General features: G+C 44.1%; 1 protein-coding gene across 4 annotated transcripts in view; it reads left to right on the top strand.

Annotated features, from left to right (window-relative positions):
• The first annotated feature begins 5,084 nt into the window (after positions 1-5,084).
• The window catches only part of LOC149866352 (sodium- and chloride-dependent GABA transporter 2), a 50,092-nt gene continuing 27,791 nt past the window's right edge, over positions 5,085-27,385 (top strand). Inside the window, exons 1-6 of one of the 4 annotated variants that reach the window (XM_090043393.1) lie at positions 5,085-5,133; positions 6,732-7,016; positions 13,300-13,434; positions 17,510-17,650; positions 18,169-18,253; positions 20,966-21,098. In XM_090043393.1, the coding sequence (XP_089899519.1) occupies positions 6,809-7,016; positions 13,300-13,434; positions 17,510-17,650; positions 18,169-18,253; positions 20,966-21,098 (702 nt within the window). In that variant the 5' untranslated portion in view covers positions 5,085-5,133; positions 6,732-6,808. Of the gene's footprint in view, positions 5,134-6,189; positions 7,017-13,299; positions 13,435-17,509; positions 17,651-18,168; positions 18,254-20,965; positions 21,099-27,385 lie in introns of all 4 variants that reach the window. The other 3 variants (XM_090043391.1, XM_090043394.1, XM_090043392.1) reach the window with 3 other exon arrangements.

The raw sequence follows: 27,385 nt of genomic DNA, 5'->3' as shown, positions 1-27,385 counted from the left end.
CCTACCTATAAACAGCCATGTCATCTTTATCATCAGCCCTGGCTCGCTGACTAGCTGCAAACAATGTGGCAGGGCTCATGTATGTTTGTTCTAATAACTCCGTGTGGGGCTATGGGTGCTCAGCCCTTCTGGAAATCTGACTCTTAATGCTTTTAGAGCCCTTTGATGTCCCTGAGTTATGCTGTTATATAAAGCATTATTCTGACAATTACAGGTGTCATCCAGTAACTGTAATTTTGATAGCTAATGGAATAATGGACTACGTTTTGAAAGAATCTTTGAGTCTCTTAAGGTAAATAGAATGAAGACTACTATATCAGTGTGACAATGTAAAGAGGAGGAGAAAACCTTGCAGCTAAAGTGTTTGTTTGACTAGGAATTTAGCATTCTAGGCTCCATCCCCACCAACCCCAAGCCCTCTGCTGTACACCATTTCCCCTGCTGAGAGAAACTCTGGACCAGACCTGACTAATGTTACTCATTTCATGAAAGACATCCCTGAAAGGCACTTCAGATATTATGCTGACACAGGCAGTATTAGACCCCATATAGAATATAAGGCATTAAGTGATAGGTTTCACAGCAGTCTTGTGAGGCATTCAGTCACAAGGCTCACTCTCCAGTGAAATGCAACTCTCTCTAATGTGGAATGGGGCAGCTCTTTAACACTGCTGAGCAATGTAACAGTGCAAGACAGGAAGTAAAGACTACCTTCGTCACTTGAGGGATTTAAATAGAACAATTACTTCCACTGGATTTTTCTCGGGTATCAGATCTAATGCCAATATTCGTAATGCCAGATACAGTCCAGACCCACTTGTTCATGTCTTTAGGCAAGACTGTCAGCAGCTCAGTACCATGAATGTTGAGGTGAGGGACTGACTCAACAGTCATGAAGAAGAAAAAGCAGTGCCCACTGGACTGTCATTTCTTAGTGCACATGTACTTCTCTGGGTTGTGTGGAGAAAAATGTTCTATGCAATAGCTTGTTCCACTCAAAATGATCTAATGAGAGAGCACAGAAATCAGTCATTTGCTATCACTGTAAGATCTTTACTTTAAATGTCTTTTTTTTTTTAAGATCAGTCCTAAAACCTCTCTCTCTCCCTCTCTCTTTGGTCCTTCTTCCTCCCAGTTTTCTGTGGCCTTTTAAAAATAGTATTGGTATTTTGAGAGGTTTTAACAGTAAATCATTCTCTTGGCATTCTAAGATGCATCTCAGTTTTTCTTCTAGATCCATATTTTCCCAAATTCATTTACCTGCACTATAGAAACCTATTTCTGATTTTTCTCAAGCCTATCTTATGCCTTCTTCCTCTTAAAGACAATTTAAAAATGTTTATCTCAACCAGTTTGATTTCATTCCACTTATTTCCCATAACCTCCACCCCCAAGACCACCTTTGTCCTTATTATGCTGGTTCAAAACTTCTCACTTCCATTTACTACTTTGGCTGGTACATATGAATATAAGCAGTGCCATACTGGGTCAGACTAAGAGTCCATCTAGCCCACTATCCTGTTTCTGACTGGCAGTAGAAGATGCTTTAGAAGAAGAGCATAGGAACACGGTGCATTCCCTTCATACCAACCTGAGCAGCCGCCATCATTGCTTTAGGGATATTATCCCTGGGTGTTCTGTTTAATAGCATTTATGGTCCTGTCATGTATGAATTTGTCTAATCCCCTTTTTGAAGTCCTCTGTTATCTGCTTCTACAACTTTGTGGCAAAGAGTTCCATAAGCAAACTGCATACTGTGTTTAAAAAAAAAAAAAAAAAAAAAAGTACTGGTGTCATCTTTAAACATTTATACTGGGCTCTGTTTTTGCTGATTGCTTATAGTCTTGCTGGGTACAGTAAGATGCATTTTTTTCTAGTATCTTTTGAGTAACTCCTTGCAGAATTATGCAGGCATTGTATTGGCTCCTTCTTTTACAAAGGGAATTGTAACATGTTGCAACTTAGATAAGTGATACTGCACATTTTGCAGCTCTTTTGCAGGTTTGTGGAATTTAATTTTTTTTTACTGTAGCTTGCTCCTTATTTCTTAATTATTGAAAACTTGCTTCCCTTTATGCATCTATGTTCTGTATATTCTTACTTGGCTGAAGTCTAGTTTGTGGCTCAGGCTAGCATCCAGGATTAAGGACAACAAAAAGTCCTTTTTCAAGTACATTGGGAGCAAGAAGAGGGTACCAGGAAATGTAGGGCCCCTGCAAGACGCAAATGGTAATCTTGTGGCTACGCCAGACAAGAAAGCTGATATTTTTAACAGGTTTTTTTTGCCTCTTTTCTTGAACCGGGACTGGGACATCCCACCTATTAGAGGTAGGGACAATCTCAGGGATAGCTCTGTCAGGCCTTCTGTCAGTGCAGATGTAGTTAGGGATCTTCCAGAAGGGCTAGACATTTTTAAATCTGCAGGTCCAGCTGACCTCTACCCAAGGGTGTTGAGTGAGCTGGCAGGGGTCATCGTGGAGCCCTTGGCCCGGCTGTATGAGTATTCATGGTCATCTGGCCAGGGGATTGGAAACTGGCTAATGTGGTCCCAATTTTCAAGAAAGGGAGGAAGGAGGACTCAAGTAACTATAGGCCTGGAAGCCTCACCTCGGTGCTCGGGAAGATCTTGGAGAGAATCATCAAGGAGCACATCTGTGGGGGGCCTGCAGAGAAGATCATGCTCAGGGGCAACCAGCATGAGTTCATCAAAGGCAGGTCCTGCCTGACCAACCTGATTGCCTTTTATAACCAAGTAACTAAATCCTTGGATGGTGTCGCCGTGGATGTAGTCTTTCTAGACTTTAAGAAGGCTTTTGACACTGTCTCTCACCCCATCCTCATCAATAAATTAAGCGACTGTGGCATTGATGCCTGCACAGTTGGATGGGTGGGCGCACCCAGAGAGTAGTGGTGGACGGGTTGTACTTAACCTGATGAGATGTGAGCAGTGGGGTACCCCAGGGCTCAGTCCTCGGGCCTGCACTGTTTAACATCTTCATCAGCGACTTGGACGAGGGGGTGGAAAGCACGCTGTCCAAGTTTGCTGGTGACACTAAGATGTGGGGCGAGGTGGACACACTTGAAGGGAGAGAGAGGCTGCAACTAGATTTAGACAGACTACAAAAGTGGGCAGACAAGGTTAGGATGGGGTTCAACATATATAAATGCAGGGTGCTGCACCTTGGGAGAAGGAATCCATAGCATACATACAGGCTGGGGAGTTCCCCTCTTGAAAGCACAGAGGTGGAAAAGGGATCTTGGAGTCATTATTGACTCCAAAATGAACATGAGCTGCCAATGCCAGACTGCAGCCAGCAAGGCCGGCCATACCTTATTATGCATCCAAAGGTGCATCTCAACCTGGTCCAGAGTGGTGATACTCCCCCTCTATGAGACTTTGGTCAGGCTGCAGTTGGAGTACTGCATCCAGTACTGGGTGCTGCACTTTAAGAAGGATGTGGCCAGCTTGGGGAGGGTTCAGAGGAGGGCCACCCACTTGGTGAGAGGGCAGCAGGACAGGCCCTATGTGGAGAGACTGAGGGACCTGAACCTGTTCAGCCTCAGCAAGAGGAGCCTGAGTGGGGACCTGGTGGCTGCCTACAAACTCATCGGAGGAGATCAACAGCAAATAGGTAGAGCCCGTTTTTCCCCAGCACCACCAGGGGTGATGAGGAACAATGGTAATAAGCTGATGGAGAATAGGTTTAAGTTAGAGATCAGAAGGCAATATTATACAGTTAGGGTGGCCAAAATCTGGAACCAACTTCCCAGGGAAGTGGTCCTCACCCCTACCTTGGGCAAATTCAAGAGGAGGTTGGATGATGACCTGCCTGGGGTCTTGTGAAACCAGCACTCATTCCTGCCCGTGGCAGAGGGTCAGACTAGGTGATCTGTTCAGGTGCCTCCTGACACTAGCTACTGTGAAACTTGTGGTCACCAACTGAACACATCTGTATTGTTCTCAACAATTCCTTCCAGCTGGCTTTTATTCTACCTGAACAATCTTTTCTATATCCTAGTCTTTAATTAAACTTGGGAACTACTTTGGTGTTTTGTTGCTTACACTTGTTACCTAGTGTGCATCTGGGTAGTTAGGTCTGTAATTTTGAGAAAGTCCAGAATTTTTTCTATAATGATTGGTTTCTTCTCTTGCAGGGTGGGTGTGCACATTATGCAAGCTCTAATTTGGCCCTGCTATTTCCCATATCCTTATCCAAAATGTTGATTACTTTTATTTTTCATTTGGATATTAAGGCATAGGAAATATTCCCTGGCAGTTTACCACAATTGTAGATATGTGCTGGTGTTTCTCTTGGGAGAAATCAGTGGCACATGGCCCTTGTCACTGGAAGAGAGATCCAGGATGGAGCTCACTGGATTATTCCTCCCTGCTTTTTGAGAGAAGAACGGGACAGATTTTACTGGTATCTTCTCCCACCTTTTACTGCCATAGTGGTATCCTGCTATTGGGATTCATGATGGTATAATGATGTATGATAGAGACCTAAAAAATTACACAGGAAAAAATTCCCCATCACCAGAAGATAAATCCACGGCAGCAATCACTGAGGTATGTCTCTGTGGGCTATGCTGGTTGTCAATATTCCTACGAAAGTTTTAAAACACTGTAATAGTGACCACAGTGAAAATTTACTGTAAGTTATGATTCTCGTCTTGCCTGTTCCCAGTCCAACTTAAACTTGTCTCTACCGTGGACTTGAGAAACTTGTATGATTTTTATCATTTACTTCCCCTTGAACTGAGGTAGTTTCTAGCACGTACGCGGACAGAAATAGATATGGGGGGGGGGAACAGAAAGAGATGCATCTAGGCAAGTGGGGGAGACTGACAAACCAAGAAAGGTTGCACATGGAGCCAGTAAATCATGCACAAACAAGGAAAACTTAAGTTTCCCATAGACAGGGGAAAGAGCCCCTTTTGCAATGACCATGAAATCAGTCCTGTGTAGGTTGTTGTCCAGCCTGGGGAGGGGGAGGGGGAGGAATGTGGGTTGGGCAAAGTCTAGAATTACACCACTGCAGAATTTTTCTTCCACACTTTAAATAGCCAGTACCTTTCACTACTGCTTTTACATTTCCCTCCGGCCAGATCCCTGACAGCTCATTTCTTAAGGTAACAGCTCAGTTTTTCTTCTTCTTTCTCTTCCCCAGCCCATGTGCTTAGCTTATGGTCAAGAGGTCATGGTTTGCTTTCTGTTGATCTAGTAATTTTCTAGTGTACATAATGTGCACTAGAAATATGTACCTTCTTCCTCCCAGCTCCCCCTACACACACACACACACACACACACACACACACACACACACACACACACACACACACACACACACACACACCCCCCCCCCCCCCAAGCATTGCTGTCAAACTGTCAGGAGTACTTGTTGCTACCCTGCATTGCTTTTCCTCTCCTGAAATAATACTTTTGGGATCGAACCTACTCTCTTCCCATTGTTTTGGGGAGTCTTTTTTGTCACCAGTGCATTTTTCTGCTCTTGGGGAGAGCTGCACATGTGAATGAATGACAGGATTAAACGGGGATTTGAGGCGCTGCCTCAGCAGGTTACAAGTAAGATGGATGGCCAATGGCAGATGTCATGTGCAGGAATATGCCCTCCCTTACTCAAGGGATTCTCAGTAATCCTGGTTTTTTATGTACAGTACATAAAGAAACTACAACTGTCACCCGTTTCTGCAGAAATGGCAGGCTAGTTTTTTGCCCCTTCTTGGGAATGAGCTGGTACAAATATCACACAAACCTTCCACCTTGCAGCAGAACCAGTGTGGTCTGTCTGCACTCCAGCCCATTGCACCCTGCAGTATTTGGAAACACTAGCTGTTGCTTAATTCAGTCATTCTCCCCATCAAGAAGAGACTCTCTCTAGGAAACTTTTGAGGATGCTGAGCAAATAGGGAGGCTCATAGTTATTTTATATCTTCCCTTTTGCTAGCAGAAGCTACTTGATACAATAACATAGGGGGATTGGCTCTGCTAGGATCTACAGGGACTGCTGTCCCAGCCTTTGCTAAGGGGAGTCAGTATAGGGAATGCCTGCAGAGATGGGGGCAACTGTTTTGACAAGGTGAATGCCAGGAGCCTGCCTCAGAGGAGACCTGCTGCATCTTCCCATGGAAAGGTTGCTGTACTGATTTGTTCTTATTCTTTTAAAGGGACCATGTCAACGGGACTGATCCCGTTTCTGCCTGAAAATTCTGTACCTCCTATATTTATCAATAACACCAGTACGATTGTGACTGAAAGGAAAACCTTCCCTGTCCCTAGTTTCAGTTGGCTTGTATAATTCCTTCCCTTGCATAGTCAATTCAGTTAGTTTCTACCTAGCTGAGAGGAGCCTTGTAAATAGCAACCAAGGAGCTGAAAAAGCCCTTAAATATTTTTTAAACATATTCAGAAGAAATTAAAAAAAATTGTTTGTATGGTGCCCAATGGAGCCTCCATCTTTAATGGCCCCTGGCCTAATATGAACTTTGAAGGAATCTAATATTTAAAGGATGTTCCTTCAGAAATTGCAATGTTCCAAAGTGAGTCGTTTTAAAAGGGAAATTAAGTGTGATGGTTTCCCTTCAATCCAAAGCACACCATTGAGACTAAGTAGATGGATGTTCTTAGTGTGTAGGAACTATAAGGAATGAGAGAGGAGTACCTGGCTATGTACGTGTGCACGCGAATCTACTTCTCTCCACTGCTGTAGCCTGAACTGCTAACCTGTTACGTGAAATATTATATAAACACCGTGACAAAAAACAGCAGCACTCCTTTGAAGGTGGGATGGATTACAGAGTCCCTGGTGCAGTTAGCAATGGAGAGACAATACCTGTTCATCGAAACATGGAAAAGAAGGAAGAAGAGGAGAATCGAACGCTGGAACGAGGCCAGTGGAACAACAAGCTGGAATACGTGCTGTCTGTGGCTGGAGAGATCATTGGTCTGGGGAATGTCTGGAGGTTCCCTTACCTCTGCTACAAGAATGGTGGAGGTAAGTGCAGCCCTGGCTTTAGCCGCTAACATTAGGTACTCTCTAGCCATTGTCATACCTCCACTGTTTCTTACGGGTCTAAAGCCACCACCTGCACTTGAGAGATTTATTTCCTAGCTGTACCCAGTGCACTAATTTGAACCTGAGGAGTAAATGAATACAGTTTACACCAAGGCCTGATTCCAGGAGGCATCTCACATGCCCCAAGAAGTGTATTTCCTGGAGTACCAGATACTCTTGTGGCTCTGGGAGTCTCTCTGTTGAGCTGATCCTCACCTTGAGATCTGATTTGCAAAAAAAAATGAAACCAAACCCTGCTTGTGTATCAAGGGCCCTTTTACTGGAGTGGTTTCTAGGTCTGGTTGTACATGCCCCAAAGGCCCATTTACCAGTGGCTGTCACCTAAGAAGGCAGTTTCCTGAAGCTGCCTGGCATGTCTGCATGTTTCCCAGGAGGTCTTACTAGACTAAATCCTCTCGGTGCTGAACACTTCCTGGAGGGTATTTAGCATGCCCACTGGGCTCACACAAATGCTTCCAAGGGATGACGGTCACATGCTCATTATGGATTGCTCCTGTCATTTGTCAGTGGTAAATCTTTTTAAGGGAAGCACCATAAGAATGCAAATTAAGTAAACAAATGTCCACATGGGAGCCAATTTCCCAGCTGTGCCAGGTTCACAGCTAGCTTGTGTGTCACATTAGCTGTGTCTTTGTCGTGCATAGCTGGAGAAAGCATACTCATGCATGTGGAGCACCGTCTGCAGGAGAGCCCTGGATGTGCCAGTACATCTAGAGACTGTAGTGTCATTAAGCCCAGATATATGGTACGAAAGAGCTGAAATGATGTTCAGAGTCTCCTCCTGCTTCTGCCAAGAAATCCAATATTAGAAATCCAATATCACTTCTATTCCTTTGTCAATCTCCTTGCACAACTATCCATATGTGCTGGTGAGAGAAAGCAGGTGTCTTGACTCAGTGGGGTATGTAGGGGTGAGGTGGATTGTGCATTTGCACATGGGAAGGAGAGACTGAGAGCCTTCATTGTGATTTGTAAAACACAGAGCACACAGGTGCAATATGGTTACTATTAACATTAACAGCTAGATGAAGGAGTGAGAGTGGGTGCAACTCAGCAGTAGTATTTCTATGCATCATCTTTGCAGAGAATTCCCCAGTACATTAGGTTGTGTGCGGGTGGACTGTTGTTTCGGGCTTGTGTGTGTCTTTTTAAAACAATTTTTTCTTAAGTGAAAATTGAAATCCCTATGTCCTGTCTCAAGGTTAAAGACCTTTCTCTGTTTTCTGTGGAGCATTTTTGCCAGAGAGTGGAACAGGAAATACTCTGCCTATTTGGGACTGATGATTTATTGCTCGTCAGACTCTGTAAGTTCAGGAGAGCGGGGAAATAGCACCCAGTTGTCAAGTGGCAAAGAAAGTATGCGGTGGGACCCTGCACTGAAGTCTCCTGGGTTTAACTTGGAGCAGTCCCATGGGGCTAATTAAACCACTTTCCCATCTTATCGGCATAGTAAAGAGGATTAGCCAGTTAGCTACTTTTACACTGGCTCTTGTTTTAGTACGTGCTTCTTTTTACCTGGTGGTGGGGAATTTGTTGTTGAAAGGGGATTAGAAAGGAGAATGTTTCTTGTTTTAATTTGGAAAGTTTCTTGGCTGCTAGTTGCCTGGTTTCTGCTTTCATTTGTTGTGCAGTTCCTGTGGACTCCCTATATAGCCCCAGGAGAGATCCAGGGGCAAAGTGGGAACTGCCCATGCTGAAAAGGGAGCAGCAGAGCAGCACCTTCCTGCCTCAGCTGCTGCTTGGATGTTTTAGTGAGCTCAGTGCAAGGCTGTTTTTCAAGTGCTGGAGTCCTATGAGAAAGGGGTGACCTCTAGGTAATGGGGCACACTTGGGAGGCTGCAGAGGAAATTGGTTTGGTCACACAGTTGAGGGTAAAAAAAAAAAAAAAAGAGAGAGATGGACCTCCCTGACTTGAACATGGCTAGGGAGGATCTAGGACCAAAACAACACAAAGTTGAACATCCCCAGCCCATGATGCGTTTGGCACCTGGTATTTCTAACCATCTCTCCTGAAAGCTAGGAAAAGGATGTTTCACGTGACCTTGGCTAGCAGAGCCAAGAGGTGGTTTTCAGAAAGTCTTTCTGGAAAGAAGAGAGGAAGAGAATGTGAATGAAGTTGGGGCCTTCCGAGAAATGTATTTGAAGTGTGTGAATTAGGGCGGCTTGTTCTTTTTCCTTTGTTTTGAGTCATTTCTATGCAGCAAACAATAGTCTTCAATGTTTAGAGTTCAGTCGATGATTCAGGCTGTATATGGGGGTTGGGGGGAAAAAATCCTTCTTTATCACGTGTGCTGAGATTAGTTTCTTTCCTCTGGATGGGGTCAAGCTTGCCCTAAGAAAGTTGGCCTCTCTGATTGAGAAATACTGGGAAGCCCCTGCGTGTGTGCGCACACCTCCCTCTGTGTCTTACCCAGATACACACTGCCCGCTGTTCTTGTTCTCAGACTCTTATTTGTCAGGACATACAGAGAGGTTAGAATTACAGGGATGGACAAGGGAGTTCTTATTTGGGTCAGATGCCTACTGACATCAATAGGCAAAAACTCAGTAAGGACTTTAACATTTGGCCCTGAGGCAGGATGAAAGGAGATTCAAACTGGGAAAATGAGCTAAGACTTGGCGTGCTTTGGAGCTACAGTTAAGGGTCCCTGCTTCATATTACAAAATGGAACCATGTTGTAACTTGGCTCAGGGCACGGGTGTGTCATAACTGGTTTCCCTTACAGTTGTAGTATGGATGGGGCCTAAGGTGCAAAGAGTTGTGAAATGTAGTTGTGGCCCAACAATGTTATGCCACTCTCTTTTTTTGAGTGAGTCTGTGGAGGCAATGCCCCCTCCTCCTACTGTAGGGATACTCATGCGGTAAACCTAGTACCTAGTTAGTCTGAACCATTATTCTATACTGAGGTTTGCAACAGCTTTTTTTTTCTGTGCAGGCAGGAGGCTTGCCTTTGTGATGTTTGGTAAAAGCTGGGCCAAAGTGAAGCTAAGATTCTGCTGGGGCTGCTGTAGCACAGAGTCCTCCTCCTTTGCTATTCAGTATATTTCTAAGAACCCAGTAAAGGGCCCATAAAGGTTTAGTGCTCAACTTTCTGGCACCTCTTACATACATGTTTATATAGTACACATCATGTGCTATCAGGTTACTAAGTGTACCCTCACATTTAAACCCTTTCAAAGTATGAAGTATCCACTAGTGTTCCAAGACAAAATAATATAATGAAGGCTGGTGGCAGGTCAGGTGTGCACATACCACAGTACCTAGGTTGGGAAAATACTAAAGTGTAGTATTTGGCTTTGCTTGAAAAGGAGATGGGGAGCAATAGGAGTGGGGTCCAGATAGCTGTGTGCATAATGACCTAGCCTCCTATCCTCATGTTTTGGGTTTATAATCATAGAATCATGGAAGTAGGGTCGGAAGGGACCTTGTAGATCTTCAAGTCCAACCCCCCCCGCCTGGGCGGGAGAAAAAAGAAAAAAAAATGGACTCAAATGAGTCCAGCCAGGTGGGCATCAAGCTTCTTCTTAAAGATCCCCAGGGTAGGAGCCAGCACCACTTCCCTAGGAAGTTGGTTCCAGCTCCTAGCCGCCCTGACTGTGAAGCAGTTCTTGCAGATGTCTAATCTAAACCTACTCTCTAATAACTTGTGTCCATTGTTCCTTGTCATGCCAGGGGGCGCTAGGGGAAACAGTGTCTCCCCCAAACCCTTCTGGTCCCCCCCAGTGAGTTTATAGACAGTCACCAGGTCCCCCCTCAGCCTCCTCTTGTGAAGGCTGAACAGGTTCAGGTCCCGCAGCCTCTCATTGTAGGGTCTGCCCTGTTGTCCCCGGATCATGCGGGTGGCCCTCCTCTGGACCCTTTCAATGTTGTCCACATCCCTCCTGAAGTGGGGTGCACAGAACTGGACGCAGTACTCCAGCTGTGGCCTGACCAGCGTCGCATAGAGGGGGAGGATCACCTCCCTGGCTCTACTTGAGATGCACCTGTGGATGCACGACAAGGTGCGGTTAGACCTGCCAACCGTGACCTCGCATTGTTGACCCATGTTCATCTTGGAGTCAATAATGACTCCAAAATGCCTTTCTGCCTCCGTGCTCTCTTGTAGTAATGAAGGACAAATTCTGACAGGTCCTTGACTTCACAGAAAGTCTCGAGCTAAGAAGTAATAAGCATCTTCAAGTGCAGCTGGGGTGGAGGTGAGCTTGCCTTAGGAAATGACAGTTGGCACTCGTGTGTGTATATGCATGCGTGTGTGTATGTGAAGTCATTTTCAGTTCCTTCACAATTTGTGTCCCAGAAGAAGTCTGAGAACAGGGTGCCAAGAGAGGAAACCCTTGGGTTTGTTTAGGAACCATTTTTACTAATGATAGAACTAGAAATGCCCAGAGGGATCCTGAAGAAGAGGATGGCATTCAGCTCAGTCTACAAGCAGAGAAAGCCCCAGGCCAGATGGGTATTCTTGTTAGTTCGGAGGTCTCTTTAGATCAATTTGGTAGCTTGCATATAAAGGCGTTTATGTTGACAAAGCTTATTCCAGTATGGGTGATTCCTCTTTCTATACACAAATAAGATACTTCCCATATGTTGATGTAACTCGATCTATCCTAGGGAAGGCTGTATTAGTAGAACTACTCTGTACCCCTTACCAACAAAGATCCGCTATGTGCAGACAAGATTTTAATCACTCCCCACATAGTTGCTAGGTAACAAAATCTGTCCCCAGTGAATATTTATTCAAAAGATGTACTGCTTCTGTCTCAAGCTCAGGGTGTCATCCTGCTCAGATCTGGGTAGGAGAAGCTCTGGAAAAGCCAAAAATATTTCCCTTCTCTTTCCCCTGTTCATGCAGTTGAGTTAAGCTTCTTAATGTCTTATCTTGTGTTCCCAGTTTTCTTCTACACTAATGCTGATATCCTAACGCATTACTACCTACCTTCTTACAGTCAGGTGGAGTCTTGCTGACAAAGGCAGAACTAGACTAGGAAAATTAGTTTTCCGGCCCATAAAGTTATCTTTTTGGGTTGTGCCAGCCCCTCAGAAGCTGCTTCCCCAATACTCTTCCATTTACCAGTGCACTGTTCTCCAACTTATTTGAACTTTGTATATTAGATTCAGGACTGGTTTATAAGGAGGCACTATGATAGGTTATGGCTCATGCATCTAAAAAAAGAAAAGAGAGAGAGAAAGAAAGAGGAAAGTCTGCATTCCTTATCATGCATTGGACTGTGCAATATGGCTAAGCTTATCTTAATGTGGGAAACTTAGTAGTTACATTTCCTTCTATTTTTCAAATATTAATTGATTCTGCACTCATAAAGTTGTGGGTGGGGAGGACAGGACTGGAGATGGGATAGTTCTTGGACCTTTTCCTTAAGTTCAGTCATGCAAGACCCAGTTGTAAATATTACCTTAGCATGGATTTATCATAGGTTTGACCCATGGCTTCTCAAACATGTTTCAGTCCTATTTCACCCCCATTGCAGTTAGTTTTGCCATCACTAAAGCAGGAGCAGGAGCAGGCTGGGCTGCCAATGTTAGTGAAATGCCTTTCCCTACTTCTATTATCCTACTTTTGTTCCTGCCTTTTAAAAGATAGGTGGTAAACTGAAGAAAAACTTAAACTTAAATGGAGTGAATAGGATCAGGCTGAAATGATTATAGATGCTAATATTTTAATAGTGATAAAGGCAGTAAAAATTTGGATTTGACTTTCAAGGAAAAAAATAAGTTGCTTAAAAATCATGTGGGTTTTTTTGCCAGAAATTGAGTGTTCCTTTTAATTTAATTTGAAACACTTAGGTTTCATACTTGTTAGCTTTCTTCTATAGCAACAGTAGCTAGAAGCTTATTGTTCTTTCTTGATAAAATGTAATGCTGAGATTCTTATATAACCACTGGGCTCCAGAAGCTGGAGCTTTTAAGAAAAACCCTGATTATCATGAGACTCATCACTATTCAGACTCTGGTTAAAACTGTGCCAGCAGCAGCTGATTATTGCTGCCAGGGTTTCCATGGCCTGTCTTCTTAGACCCCTGGCATCTGTACCATTTTGTCCCACACTGTTTTTTGAGGTCCATGCTGCCATCAGGTTCTTCCTTGGGACCTCTTCCCCTTCTCAGGGAGATTATTCAGTCCTAAGCCTAAAACAGTCACTAGTCTAACATGATTTTCTTTCCTATGTACAATGCCTGAACCCGCCAGGTGCCTTCTTCATCCCCTACCTCATCTTCCTCTTCACCTGTGGGATTCCAGTGTTTTTCCTGGAGACAGCACTAGGGCAGTATACCAGCCAGGGTGGGGTCACAGCATGGCGGAGGCTTTGCCCTCTCTTTGAAGGTAAGTAGCCCTTGGAAAGCAGACCTTTTGGCTGAGGGAGGGAGGGAGGAGAGGGACATCAGTGCAGGAATCAGGTACTGAGTCTGCAATGTCACCTGCTCTTTCCCTCTTAAAAGTGGCCCAGGTAAAACCCTCCTCACTATAAGCATATCTTGTTTTGTGAAAAATTGTTTGAAAGTGGTTTTGGTGATGCCATGGGGCTGGAATTTGTGTTTGTCCTTTCAAATCAGTTACTTATGCTTCTCATTGGGAATCCTGATGCCTCTCACAACACCCACACATGGTGCTTCAAAGTTAAGGTTGGGTATTTGATCAGTCAAATATAGTTTGGTCAATTGACTGGTCAAATATTGGCCAAAAATTGTAAAAAAAAAAAAAAAAAAAATGCTAGCAGGTCTAAATAATACACAGAAAAAGCCCACACTTTTCATTAAGAAATGTGTCAAAAAATAATTTTAAAAAATCATATTTCTGCCAAGAAAACGACAAAAAGTGTAGGGTTTTTTGTTAATTGGTTTGTTTTTTTGGGGGGGGGGGCGGGGTTGGTAAAACTGCTGTTTTCTTTGACTGGTCAAAAAGTATGCAATTGACAATATTTGACCGGTCGCTTGACCAGTTTGCCAACTCTATTGAAAGTAAAGGATCTAATAATAGTCTCCTGCACTCCTGCCTCACAGCTCCACTATTTAACCACAATGGTGCTGAAAAACTCTCCTGCCTTTCCCACTACTTTGGTCATGCTCATTCCCTCTTATCAAATCATGTCACTGGCTTTTCTTCAACTTCTGCACTGGGTGTGATATCTGGCCATGAAATTTTCCACAGTTAGAATTGTATTTAAATACTTGTATTTAAATAATACATGTCTAACCTTGATTTTTGCAAAGAATCTAAAATGTACGAGCTCTCATTTAAACTGGTGACTACATCATCATCTGAGTTTGCAGAAAGCCTGAAACCTTAGCTCCAAGTGGTGTCACCTACTGCATTCTTCCCAAAGAGTTGTTAACTTTGAAACCCAATTAGGATCTTTTTATTGTAATCTTCCCGTGTTGTGTTCATGCCTCAGTTCCAAACCCATGATTTCTCCCCAGCTACAAAAAGTTTCAATCACTTCAATTATTATCATTATTATTATCAATAATAGTACTACTAATAAAGTCCAGAATATTGAAAAGTAAAGTTTTATTGCAGAGCAATCCTGCTTAATTTTGAACTGAATGTTGGAAGAGATGCTACTTACTTTCATATTTAAAATTCATGAATTAACCTTCATATTCCAGCATACATGAAAGGGCAATGTTCAGACAGTGATGCCGGGCAGTGTAAAAGGCAGGGGAAGTTAGCTGCAGCACTCGCTCAGACTGTCAGAGTACATGGGTCACCTGGTGGGCCTGAACTACTAGTGGTATAAATTTCTGTTTCGTTAGGTGAGCAGGTGACTCTCCAACCAGTTGTGTCAAAACAATCCACATAGCTGTGCAAAGTTCAAGCTCGCAGCCCTTCCTAGGGCTTGGCTTTATTAAACATATCAGTGATAAAATAACACAAAGATTGGTTCACACCTTTCCCTAGGCGTGGCTGTTCCTGGGGTTTCTTCCTCAGGATTGCGCAGTTCACCTACAGATCCTGTTGTACCAGATAACTACTCCTCTCTCCAGGTGCACTAGCAAGTTGCCTGCAGAACCCTTTTGCCAGCAAATAGGCAGTGGTCTTCCCAGCACACACTGGTACTAGAGTAGCTCAGAGCAGTCTATGTAGGATGTTCTCTTGTTCTGAGAGATCACTGGTGAGAATTTTGCTGGGAGATATTTGCAGACAGAGAAGCTCCTACATCATTCCCTAACATGGGTGTCTGATGCCTCTTGAGTCGGCGACCAGGGGGGGTCCCCCGTGGCCGATCTCACTCTCCGTAAAAGCAGCTGCGCTGCTTCCAGAAGTGGCATGGTCCCGCTGGCTAAACAGAGTGTGGCCTGACAGGGGGTGCACCGGCACTTTTGTGGGGGGATGCACGTGCACCCCCGTGTACCCTCTATGCATTGCCCTGTTCCCTAATGTGAGTTCTGAGTGAAATAGCTTGAAGCACACTGTGTGTTAGGGCTGAGCAAAGCTTTGGTCCCTGATTCAAATTGGGCTGAATCTCTGCCGAATCCGTGGCCAAATCTCCAAATCTGAATTGAATCAGAGAACCCTTTAATCTCTCTGAATCGAATCAGAACCCTCCAAATTGATTCAGAGAGATACGGAAAGATTTGGCAATTTGAACATAGACGCAGCTTTAAACGTTTTTCTTCTACATAGCTCTAGGTAGCAGGCGGCTCATGAATGCTGCGATGCTGGGGTTCATGAAGTGTCCCACAGGAGTGCGGGGGGGCTCCCCAGCATACTCAGCAGCAGACCTGGAAGTGCTTCTGGTCCACCTCTGCGTATGCTGGGAGGTGCACGGGGGCCTCCCCCACCCTCACGCTCCCCTGGCTTGGTGACTCATGCCTCCTGGGTCTGGCAGGGGGCACCTGGGGGTCCCACTGTGGCTGATCACTGAGCCGGGTGGGGGCTCAAAGTAAAGAATCTAAGAGTATATTTGCAGACAGAGAAGCTCCTACATCATTCCCTAACATGGGTGTCTGATGCCTCTTGAGTCAGTGACCAGGGGGGAGGGGGTCCTGGAAGTGGACCAGAAGTATTTCCAGTCTGCTTCTGGGTTTGCTGCCGAGCATGTGGAGGGTCCTTGCCCTCCTGTGGGGCGCTCCATGCACCCCAGCATCACAGCATTCACAAGCTGTGCTGGTACCTCAAGGTATATAGAAAAAACTTTTAAAGTTGTGTCTATGTCTAATCGCTGATTCTCTGAATCAGCATCAAACCTTCAGATTCGGATTCGGCCTAATCGAATCAGGGACAGCGAACTAATTGAATCACTGTCCCTGATTCAGGCTGAATCCAAATCCAAATCCGAATCAAATAGGGCCAGCTTTGCACACACCTACCGTGTGTCGCATGGCAGTCCCAGCAGCTGTGTTTGGGTTGAACATGCAGGAGATCCTCATAAAAAGAAAGCCCCTGTGCCTACAGAGCCATTGACATCCAGTGGAATTTTGAATGTTAATCCATAGACGTCATGTCCATAGAGTTTTACATCATAATCCATAAGAGTTCATAATCCATAGAATTCTAATTTTTTGCATGTAATCCATAGACTTGGCTTTTCTCCAAGGCAATTTGCTGGCACATGTTTGTTTCAAGTGCTCATGGAAGTGTAGTTCTTTCTTTCCTCTCCTGTACTTGTTAGTCTTTTAGCAGGCTCAGATCAGTGGCTGTCCACCATTTCCATGGTGGAGCCCTCTCACCTATCTGACTGGAGGCTAGTTAGGATTTCCCTTGCTGTTCTGCTATGTGGGAAGCAGTGCCAGATTATGACATGCTGAAGCCCTAAACAATATCCAGCTTAAGAGGCCCCATATGATAAAAACAATCCATGAAATCCACGCAAATGGATTTTCATGATATTTTAAGATGAATGATTGTTATTTCTGCACAAATTTATGAGCTCAATATGAATAATAACTGTGGAGCTATATATGAATATTTTTGTCATATTTGAATGAAAATGTCCAGGTTTTTCTTTTCTTATTTAGAGGCCCCTCGCACTGAGGCCCTAAGATGTAGTTTAACTATCTTAAGCCTAAATCTGGCACTGGTAGGAAGGCAGGAGTGGTTGTAAAACCCTGATGCCTACAAGAAACTTCTATAAGGTTTCCATCTTACAAGATGAGAGCCTCTCTTTTCCCCCACAAATGCCATGATCAGACAAAACAGGGGGGAGGCATTCTGGATTACACTGGGAAGAGGGTAATGGAAGAATTGATTGCCATGCCAGTGTATAGAGCATGCCATGGACACTTCAAAATAAAGGATGAAAATTAGGAGGAGGTGGGCAATGGAAAGAAAATAGGAGCAGTAGGCAATTTGCAGAGCAAGCAGCAAAAAACAGGACAGTGCAATGCTCTGGCCATGAGGCCTGGCCAGGTCACATTCATCTACTTGTTTATCAATACACAGGACCTTCTTTCTGCAGGAATTGGTTATGCCTCCCAGGTGATCGTCGTACTCTTGAACTTCTATTACATTATTGTCCTGGCCTGGGCTTTATTTTATCTCTTCAGTTCATTCACCATAGATCTTCCCTGGGGCAGCTGTGACCATGAATGGAACACAGGTAACTCTGGATTTCCTCCTCTGTCTCATTTCCCCCCTGGCTACCATCAGCTCTCTGGGAAAAATCTGTTGCTAGCAAATACCATCCAACCTGAGAAATTAGTTCCTCCCTTGCAAGGATGGCTATTAAACAATGATGTCACACAGACTTTCCCTTGCTGTTCCAGCAATGGATCCCACCTGTAAAGATGAGACTTCCCCTTATGGATGGAGGAGGTATTCACTCTAGTTTTATTCAGTCCTTTGCCTTTTTTTGTGCTCTACCTGAGTGATGGGACATTTATATACCTTGGAGGGAAAAGGGGAATTTATAACTTTCTTATGATTCAGTGATAGGTCTCTTCTCCCTAGCAGTGGTGTGCCCTGGAGAAGGACCTTTCTTTCTGAGCATCAGTGAGGACTCCAGAGTCATTGAGTTTTATCTTGCTTGGGGGGAAGAGGGATCTACCTATTTTCCTAGGGATTCTGGTATTCCAGTTGCCTCCATTTACATGTTCTCTCCTTGGGCCTGTCCTGCAGGGAACTGCATGGAATTTCAGAAGACAAACTCTTCTCTAAATGTGACGACTGAAAATGCCACCTCCCCTGTCATTGAATTCTGGGAGTAAGTGAACAACCTATGTTTCCATGATCCCTCTGGGGGTTACCATCCTCCAACAATGACCATCCACTCTGTGATAGCACTTCTTGCCAATGAAAAAATTCCAGGGCTTTCAGAACCAAAGCAGTGACCCCGCAGGCTGTGCAACATATAGGGTAGCTAGTGGGGACAAATGTTTTTTATTATGCTGCTGTTAATCTGGAGTAATTACAGTGGGGATAATAGTTTTCTTCTGGATTTACTGAGGCATCTTGAATTTCTTGCATTTTGAAACAAGGTTTGTTCACAAGGATGAAATCTCACTGATGTCAATGAGGCCACCATGCAGACTTAACTCTTGCTGTCCTTTCTCCCTTCTGTGTTTTTGGGCCTGCTCTATTTGTTTGTTCTCTTTTTCACCTATTTTTCCTTCCCCCTTTTGTTATAATGGTCTTTACCTGATTATTTTTCTCTCCCCACCAATCCCTCCTTCCCATGTCAGAACGAGAGGTTGTTTTACACTTTCAGTTCAAAATCTCTTTAAAACACATTGGGCCAAAATCATCCTTGATGTGAACTGCACCGAGATGATGTAGTTGCACCAATGGAGTGACATTAGCCTCAGGGTACTTTGCCATGTATAGTCATTTGCTTTGCTGTGGATGACCTTCGTAACTGCATCCAAGGCCTGTATAAAAATGCTCAGACTATGGTAACACTGACTTCAGAGCTGGTAATGGGGATATATCACAGGTGATCCATACCACTTTTTATGGGTTTGTTTTGCAAGGTTGGACTTACTCAACTTAAGGTCTCTTGAATGAAAGGCCTTTTAACAAACGGTATGCTGCTGAATGAGAAGAGTAGGGAGGTACCTTTTTGTGTTAGTGCTGGCATATATTATACCCTGGTAGATGGTGAATTTTGTATATGATCTTTCTGTGCTGCTGACAACAAGCAGCATATTTTGCCTCAAGGTAGGTAGTAAGCATGAGCTATCCTGAAGGGAAAATGTAGTTTAGACAAAGACTTTAGTTTTACCCTAAGCTAAACTCACCAAGAATCAATCCAAATGGTGTTAGCTTATCCCATTTCTTATCTTCACTGCCCCCACCCCTTGGGGTAGCTCATGCATGTTAATTAGCCCTATGTAAAAAATACAGATTTTCTTAGTAGTTAAGAGAAAAAAAGGCCTACTGGCTTGTGATCACTTACGAGTCCAACCACCCCTTGGGAAATAGGGATGATTTAGCAGTGTCTTGGCCAACTTTCAGTGGGGGTAAACTTCCTTCTGCCATCATGAGTTTTCCTTGCAGATTTAGATGGACATATTCAATCTCACTTTCAGTCTTAGATCAAGGTATAATCTTGCTCTGTATTGTTGAACAGCTACCTGAGGGAGCCAGGGCCAGATTAATCCCTTAGTAGGCCCTAGGCAAACAAACTTGTGGGTCCCAGGCAGGTTGAGACCCCCCCCGCCCCCCCCCCCCCGGCACTGCCGCCCATGGAGAGCAGGGCTCGGAGTTGCCACTAGGAACCAGCCATGGCTTCAGCAGCAAGGCTGGCAGAGGGGAAAGGAAGGGAAGGGAGGCACATGGGGAGGCAGATTGGTGCCATCACCATGGAGGGAAGAACCAGGATGCCCTGCAGCTCAGGGCCCTAGGCATGTGCCTAGTTTGCCTGTGCGTTAACCTGGCCCTGATGACAACTCCTATTCAGCAGCAAGCCAAATGATTCATATATACACATTCTTGCCTACAAACACAATGGGATCTTTTTGGAGTGGAGGGTGCTTGTAACCCATTACAAACTGTTAATGCACCCAGTCTACTTTTTCCCCCTATTAATGCTTCCCTCTCCACTAACTAGTCTTGCAGCTCCCTGGCCCTCTCTGGGCCTGTGTTTATGCTCCGATTGTCTCCTGTCCCATGCTGTTTTTTCTTGGCTCATTCTTCCTGGGGTTGGTGGCTGAAAGGCTGAAGTTAAAATCAGTGTTTAATCAGTTCTGTGTTACTGCGGCATCCACACATGGGACTGGACATTTCCGTTCTCCCAGCTCCTCTGATCTCTGTGGCCTCTGTCGCAGGATCTGTTCTCACTCTCACAGGAATGCAGGCATTGAGTATGGAGGGGGAAGGCTACCAGTTTGCTTGAAAGACACAAATCTGCATTACACTCTGCTTCTGTGGATCCCTGTAACTCCCTCCGCAGCCTGCAGTAGAACACTCTTAAACTCTGCAGGTGTCCTTTCCCAACATTGAAGGCACCTCAAAAGGTTTGGGAACTCATTATTTGGGTTAAAGTAGGCACAAATTGAGTTCAGAGACCTCTTACAATAGACTACCAGCATACAGGTAGTAGGGAAAAGTTCCTGCACCAAAGAGGTGAGGCAAAGGGTGGGCCAGGGTGTTGGTTGTGGGGAGTGGGAGGGAGGGTAGGCAGGGAGGACCAACAGTGGTAAGCGTTTGGCTTAAGTAGGTCATTGTCAGCTGGAACTAGAATGCAGGCCTTCTGATTTCAAGGCCTCTGCAGGTCCACCAGGCCACTGTCTTCTATGCTGGGTAGCTGAGGAATGTCTATTGGCCTCTCCTGAGGTGCACAGGGTGGAATTGGGGTTTGCTTCTCCCTAAACTGCAAAGGTATTTTATGGTTATTGTTGAGAATTGGCCTAGGCACTGAAGATCTTGTGACTGACCTCTGCAAGACTCAGCATCTATGTGCCTTCTTTCCCTCCAGGAGGAGAGTGTTAAAGATTTCCAATGGCATAGAGCACATGGGGAGCCTGCGCTGGGAGTTGGCACTTTGCCTCCTGCTTGCGTGGATCATTTGCTACTTCTGCATCTGGAAGGGAGTCAAGTCCACAGGCAAGGTGAGTACCTGGCTTTGGCCTGGTTCTCTCCATCAGTCAGAGGTGCTGCAGTGATTTCTGCACCCAGTTCTCTTATGTCTGAAGAGAACTTGTGACCTTCTCTTGAGCTGGCTCAAGAACTTAGGCTCAGCTATTAAGACATCACACACCAGACCCTGGAGCCTGGCTTGCAAGAAATGGAACCTTCCCTGCTGGCTTCCAGCCTCACAAAAGAGGACCCAGTTTCCCCTGATAGCTATCCCATCACACCAACACATCTTGGCACCCCTTCCCTCAGATGCTAGATAAAGGAGCCTTTAAAGGTCTAGAGCCCCTTTGTGCCTCGCATACAAGGTGTCTTCCATTTCCCATTCCAAGACACCTTCCCTGCCTTCATCTAAGAGCATCTCTATATGAGTGCTCCAGTTTTGGAGCAGCCTGATTTGTGGTGCCTGCAAGAACTGATTTTGAAAGAGGACAAACGTGTGTAAGCACTCCCAAAGCCCAGACAAGGGGTATCTGTATCCCAGGTCCTTTAATAAAGGATGGAGAGGACCACAGAAATTGGAAGCAGATGTTACCTGCACCACAGAAGACAAGGTTTTAGTCATGTGTTTATAGGACCTCTTGGCATCATCAGAGAAAAGGTTTAAGTGGCAATTACTGTGGTCAAGTAGTGGGCAGGACAGGAAGGGAGATGGGTAGAATGGGAGTGAAGAAAGATTAACTTCTCTATTTCATAACAAGGGCCACAGCATAATCTCAGCAGCCAAACCCCTTGCACTCTCCTCTGTGGTGATAGAGGTGTCAGTAAATTGTTATAGTCAACTGAGCTGTGTTTCCTTGAGTGCTTTGTTTTGTCTTACTCTTTCCCTTTGGGAAAAAGGGCTATGTGGCTGTCTTGTTTTGTCTTTGTCTTTATGACTCTATCTCATCCTTTCCTTGTCTCCTGGATCTTTCTTGCAGAACATGCTTCTGTCCTTTTCATTTAAGCTCATTTGCTAGGTTCTACTATCCCCTCCTGAAGATATGCCTCTTGAGTGCTCCTGGCCAGCTTTGTTTGGAGTCAGCAAGAGCAGATGGAAGTAAAAAGGTTTTATTAACCAAATGTGTTTTGCAAGTGCGCTTTAAACAAGCCATAAACTATTACATGGCTGTTAATGGTTTTCCTATACTCCGAATGGCCTGAGCACCTGGCAAACCTCACAGAAAAATCAGGTGACTTGAAGAGTTGATGTTTTCTGGTTTTTGCAAAGCAAAATCTGACATAAAACAGGTGAGCTACTTCCTGCTGTGGTTTGGTGGAAGAAGGCAAGGCTTTGAGAGTGCATGGACTATTAGCTGACACACTAAAGCACAACAAATTTACTAATGAATATGCTAAGCCAGAAGCAAACCTAGTTTATACTAGATACAGATTCCATGAGACGATAACTAAAAGAAACAGTGAGAGTGAAAACCTTGGCAGAGTTTTTATCTAGAGAGAAAACTAGTCAATAGAAAGCTTCCTTAGAAATAGACATGTTAGTGCTGATACACTAGCAAAAATCTGGCTGGGGAAGGATTGGCCATTATTCTGGAGTTACTGATTGTCAAGAGAGACAGAGGGAACAGAAATCACTCGTGCTAAAAGCAGCAGCAGCAGCACCATACATCTAAAGACAGATGTTGTACACATAACTAGTGAAAGGAAGAGACGTTAGTACAGACGTTTTTTCTGCAGATGGTTGTCACAGATGGAATCACTTTGCAGAGGCATGTGAATGGAATTCAAAGAAAATGATGGACACTTCTGATCAGCATGTGATACAATCTTTCTGATCCCTGCAAGGTTTAAAGTAAGTAAGATAGTGCTAATAAAGCTCAAGAAATAAAAAGATTGTGTCAGAGCCAAGCAATTTCATAATATCTCATTGGATCCAGATGTTCATACTGTTCATAAGTCTGGCTCGCTTACATTAGAAGACACATTTCTCCACAAACAGACCTTCAGTTTCAATATAGACCCTAATCACCACTGAGCAAAAAGGCTAAAGATAAAGCAAATGCAAACTACAAAGCAGATGTGAAACTTCAGTAATGAAGTCTGAATTATGCACTTTTGAAGCCTTGGGCTACACCATTTTGGAATCGTATCCAGACCTGGAATTTATATAAGTGGTATTATTTTTTTAGGCCCAACTGAGAATACATAATCGGATATTTAGGCAAAACACAGAAATAAATGTAAAGCAGTTATACTGTTTTCATCAGAAGCTTGTTTTAATCTTTTTCAGTCCCTTACATAGAATGAGAGATCAATTATATTCAGTAGTCATCTGCAGCAGGAATTAGATTGCATGGTAAATATAGTCTAATAATTAAGTGACGGAGAGTAGACCATGTTAACTCCCTAAATGTAGAAAAGCCCTGTCTTAAATGAGTGATAAACATCTGCTACTGTTTGAAACTCTCTGTGTGGGGTGTAAGGTCAGAGCATCACACACACTCTCTTGGAAAATTCATTATGAATGACTGCAAATGTTGCTGATCTGGGTTTCTTTACTTGCCCCTATGGCATTATTTGAGTATGAGATGAAATCTGAACGTATGAAGGACACCTAAGCTGCAGGCATCAAGAACAACATTCTTGTAATTCCTCACTTCAAGTGAGGATATAATGCAAACATTTTTGCCCTGTCATATCCTAAAGTGATGCACAGAAAAAAAGTGTGAATCTGGATTTCAAAAAAAGCATGATTTGCATTTCAGTATAAAGCAGTATAGACCCTGCCTTACTGCAGATAGAATGAATCGGTAGCCAGCAAAGCAACTATGGCAGATCATGAAACTGCCTCTTAACCTTACAAAAGCAAAATATAGTCTTCTATAGATGGAAAACAGGATTTTTTCTTAGACTGAGAGCTATTTCTGGAAGAAACCCTCTTTTCACTGGAATCCAGTCCCTGCCCAAGGCTTTTCATTGCTGTTGCAATAAAAATAATTGATAATCCTACTAAAATAAATTAATAAAGTACTTACCTTGATCCCAACAAGGAACTAACTCTACAAGCAGAGGTGGTGCAGCAATGCTCTAGGGAGTTTGGCTGCTATGTTATATATGAAAATCCTTCATGCCACCATAACAAATATCATGTACAAATGAGGAAGCAAGCTATATGAAACTAGATTTGGATGCAAGCACTTTCAACAACATATGTAAAGTACTATAGTTGAATCCAACTCTCAACTGCTTAGACCAGTTTGGAGGAAACCACTTGTTGGACCCCTGTCCATATTACAAGATAAACTCTCCAGCTGCAGAAAGATAATGGTCTTATATATTGCCCAGGAAAATATACATCCTTTATGGACATTGGTATCTGTGCCAACACCAATGTTGGGATCAGTATGCAGGCACATAATCAGGAAATCATGGAAATTAGAGGCAACTGAGAAGGAAGATTAAATAAACGAACGATTTGGAACAAATAACATGGATGTGCAGACACTAGGAAGATTATTTCATGTCCTTGTGTAAGGATGGACTTTTGCTTTTGGATGGCATGTCTTCCCTGTCTGTAAAGGAACAGTTACCATTTAAAGTGGAAAACCTTGTCCTGAAGAGATTAAATCATGAATAGTTACCATGTAACAGTTGCCATCACATTACAACAAAATAGGTGAATGTGAATCCTAACTAAGCACATACACGTGAAAAAATCCAGAGGCCACTTGGTGCATTCTTTTGGCTTAATATACTTCAACAAGTTAAGCAACTTTTTGGAAGACGTTCACTATGGCTTAAAAAGTATATGGAGAAATGCAAGAAAAGCACAGCGCAACACTACGTGAAATGCCAGTAAACCAATGGGAGCCCTTGGGCATAATTTGTTTATGTGGAAACACAGGCTACAGTGTGTCATTGTTATCAAATCCTGTAGTAATTAGCCTGAACAATCCCCAAAGTACCACAGTAATCTCAAAATTGAAGGTTATATTTGCCAAACATGGAATCCCTGAAAGTATTAACTCTGATTTTGGCCGTCAATATTCCTCCAAACAATGCAGCTATTTTACTGAAGTGAAAGATTCCAAACACGTCTGAGTAAATCCATATTATCCATGGGACAAGCATGAGAACAGTAAGAAGTGTTGCATCAAGCAACAGCTAGATACCCCCACCCTGTCTGAGTCTAAGCGTCAGGATGCTTCTGTTAACAGACCCGTATCATTCTGTCCTGCTGAAAATGAGATGCCTTTGTTTCATGTTGCTCTCTACCTAGGAACACCTGCAACGTGAAGCAGCAAGTATAAGACATAGGCTAGTTGCTTGCTCCATGGTTGAATGCTGGTGCTTCAGCACAGGTGAGACAGGATGGTGGCCACTGGAAGTATTTTGCTTTGCAAGAGGCAAATTGTGTAGTAGGAATAAAAACAAACATTAATGCACCTCTAATTTGGTCTAGGTGCCAGAAAACCATTGAGTTCTCCAAACCTGTTCACTCCATCTTTACTGTAATGGAACATAGAGTATCAGAAACTGATAGGCACACCTATCAGAATGGGACTTGTAGGCATTGTTTTTCTACTGACAATCACAAACTGAGCTTCTGTAAGTATTGAATGGATCTATGTTGCCCTCTTGACATTGAGAAGCACCTATATCTATTTGTTTACCTGATATGCCTGACCAGAAAAGCTCAGGGAAATTTTAGACTGCAGGGTTTTAGATAGAACAGCATGATGTAAATGGACTGCTGTCTTAAAGCCTCCAGGCAGCAGAGGTAGGTTCTTTACACCAAAAAGAGCTGTAATGATTATTCCTTCCTTCGAGGTATGATTCACCTCAAACCAATTCTTTGGTGATATTATACTATGAAGGGATGTATTAAGTTGGGCTACTGTTACCTGCACGCATCTCATGGGTTTATTTAGATAATGAGAACATTGGACCACTCCCACCTAGGGAGCTTGCCATGATTAACAGAGTGTTCATTTGAGCCAACACATGAAAACAGGATATTCTGGGGCTGTATCTTCAGCTGAGATAAATCAGTGTAAATGTGTTGAATTCAATAAAGCTGCTCTGACTTATTTTGGCAAAAGGCCTGGCCTGAGGTCTCGCTATACATAATGTGTATATAGACCAGGTGTCTCTCAGGAAGAGGGGGGGGTGCCCAGGGCTCCCATGGGGGGATTAAGGTCACTAAAGCAAGAAGCATGGGGAAGTAGTAAAATCGACCTGGTTGGCCTAGTGGAGACATGGTGGGAGAAACATTTGACTGGGCAGTAGACAGAGAGGGCTATAGGTTGTTTAGAAGAGATAGGAAGGGGAAAAAAGGGGTGGGGGGTTGCACTCTGTGTTAGGGAATAGCATACCAGTTCTACCTTCCAAACGGGACCAGAAGAAGGCTTAACTGAGACCCTGTGGGTCAAACTCCAAGGAGGACGAGGGGAGAGGGATCTGGTGGTAGGGGTTTACTACAGGTCACCACATCAAGAGGAAGAGCTGGATCAGGAATTTTCCAGGCAGCTGGAGGAGGCCATGCGTGCAAAGGATGTTGTGGTCATGGGTGATATGAATTACCCTGACATCAACTGGGAGGAGCAGTCGGCCAGGTCTAGCCACTCACGAAGGTTCCTGACATGCATACAGGACCTACACCTCGTGCAGGAGGTACTCGTCCCCACTAGGGGAAATGCTATACTGGATCTGGTGTTAGCCTCTGAGGATGACCTGGTGGGGGAGGTGCTAGTACAAGGGAGGCTAGGGGACAGTGGTCATGAAATGAACCAGTTTGCCATTCAGAGAAAGGTGGGGAGGGTAACTAGCACAGCGCAAATGCCTGACTTTAGGAAAGCCAACTTCAATGTGCTCAGGGCAGTAGTCAGGGAGGCACTTGGAGCCCAGGGGGTAGCTAGTATGGGGGTCCAGGAAAGGTGGTCCTTCCTCAAGGAGGCTATCCTTAGGGCGCAGCAGGATGCAATTCTTCTGTGCAGGAAGGTGGGAAAAGGGTCCAAGAAATCTTCATGGCTGAGCGTGGATATCCAGGCTGGCCTGAGGACAAAGAAAAAAGCATACTGGCAGTGGAAGCAGGGGACAGGGACAAAGAAGGAGCACACCTCCCTGACCCGAGCTTGTAGCGATTTGGTAAGGGAGGCTAAAGCAGCACTGGATCTTAGATTAGCTTCTGGGATTAAGGATAACAAAAAGTCTTTCTTCAAGTATATAGGTAGCAAGAAGAAGTTTTGGGGCAGGGCAGTTGGTGACGGATGTGTGAGAGAAGGCAGAACTCTTCAACAAGTTCTTTGCCTCTGTGTTCCTG

The sequence above is a fragment of the Crocodylus siamensis genome, chromosome 4 (genome assembly GCF_052110815.1).
Source record: "Crocodylus siamensis isolate JL-2025a chromosome 4, ASM5211081v1, whole genome shotgun sequence".
In the NCBI taxonomy this organism is placed as follows: domain Eukaryota; kingdom Metazoa; phylum Chordata; order Crocodylia; family Crocodylidae; genus Crocodylus; species Crocodylus siamensis.
This window is presented reverse-complemented; position numbering and strand designations above follow the sequence as displayed.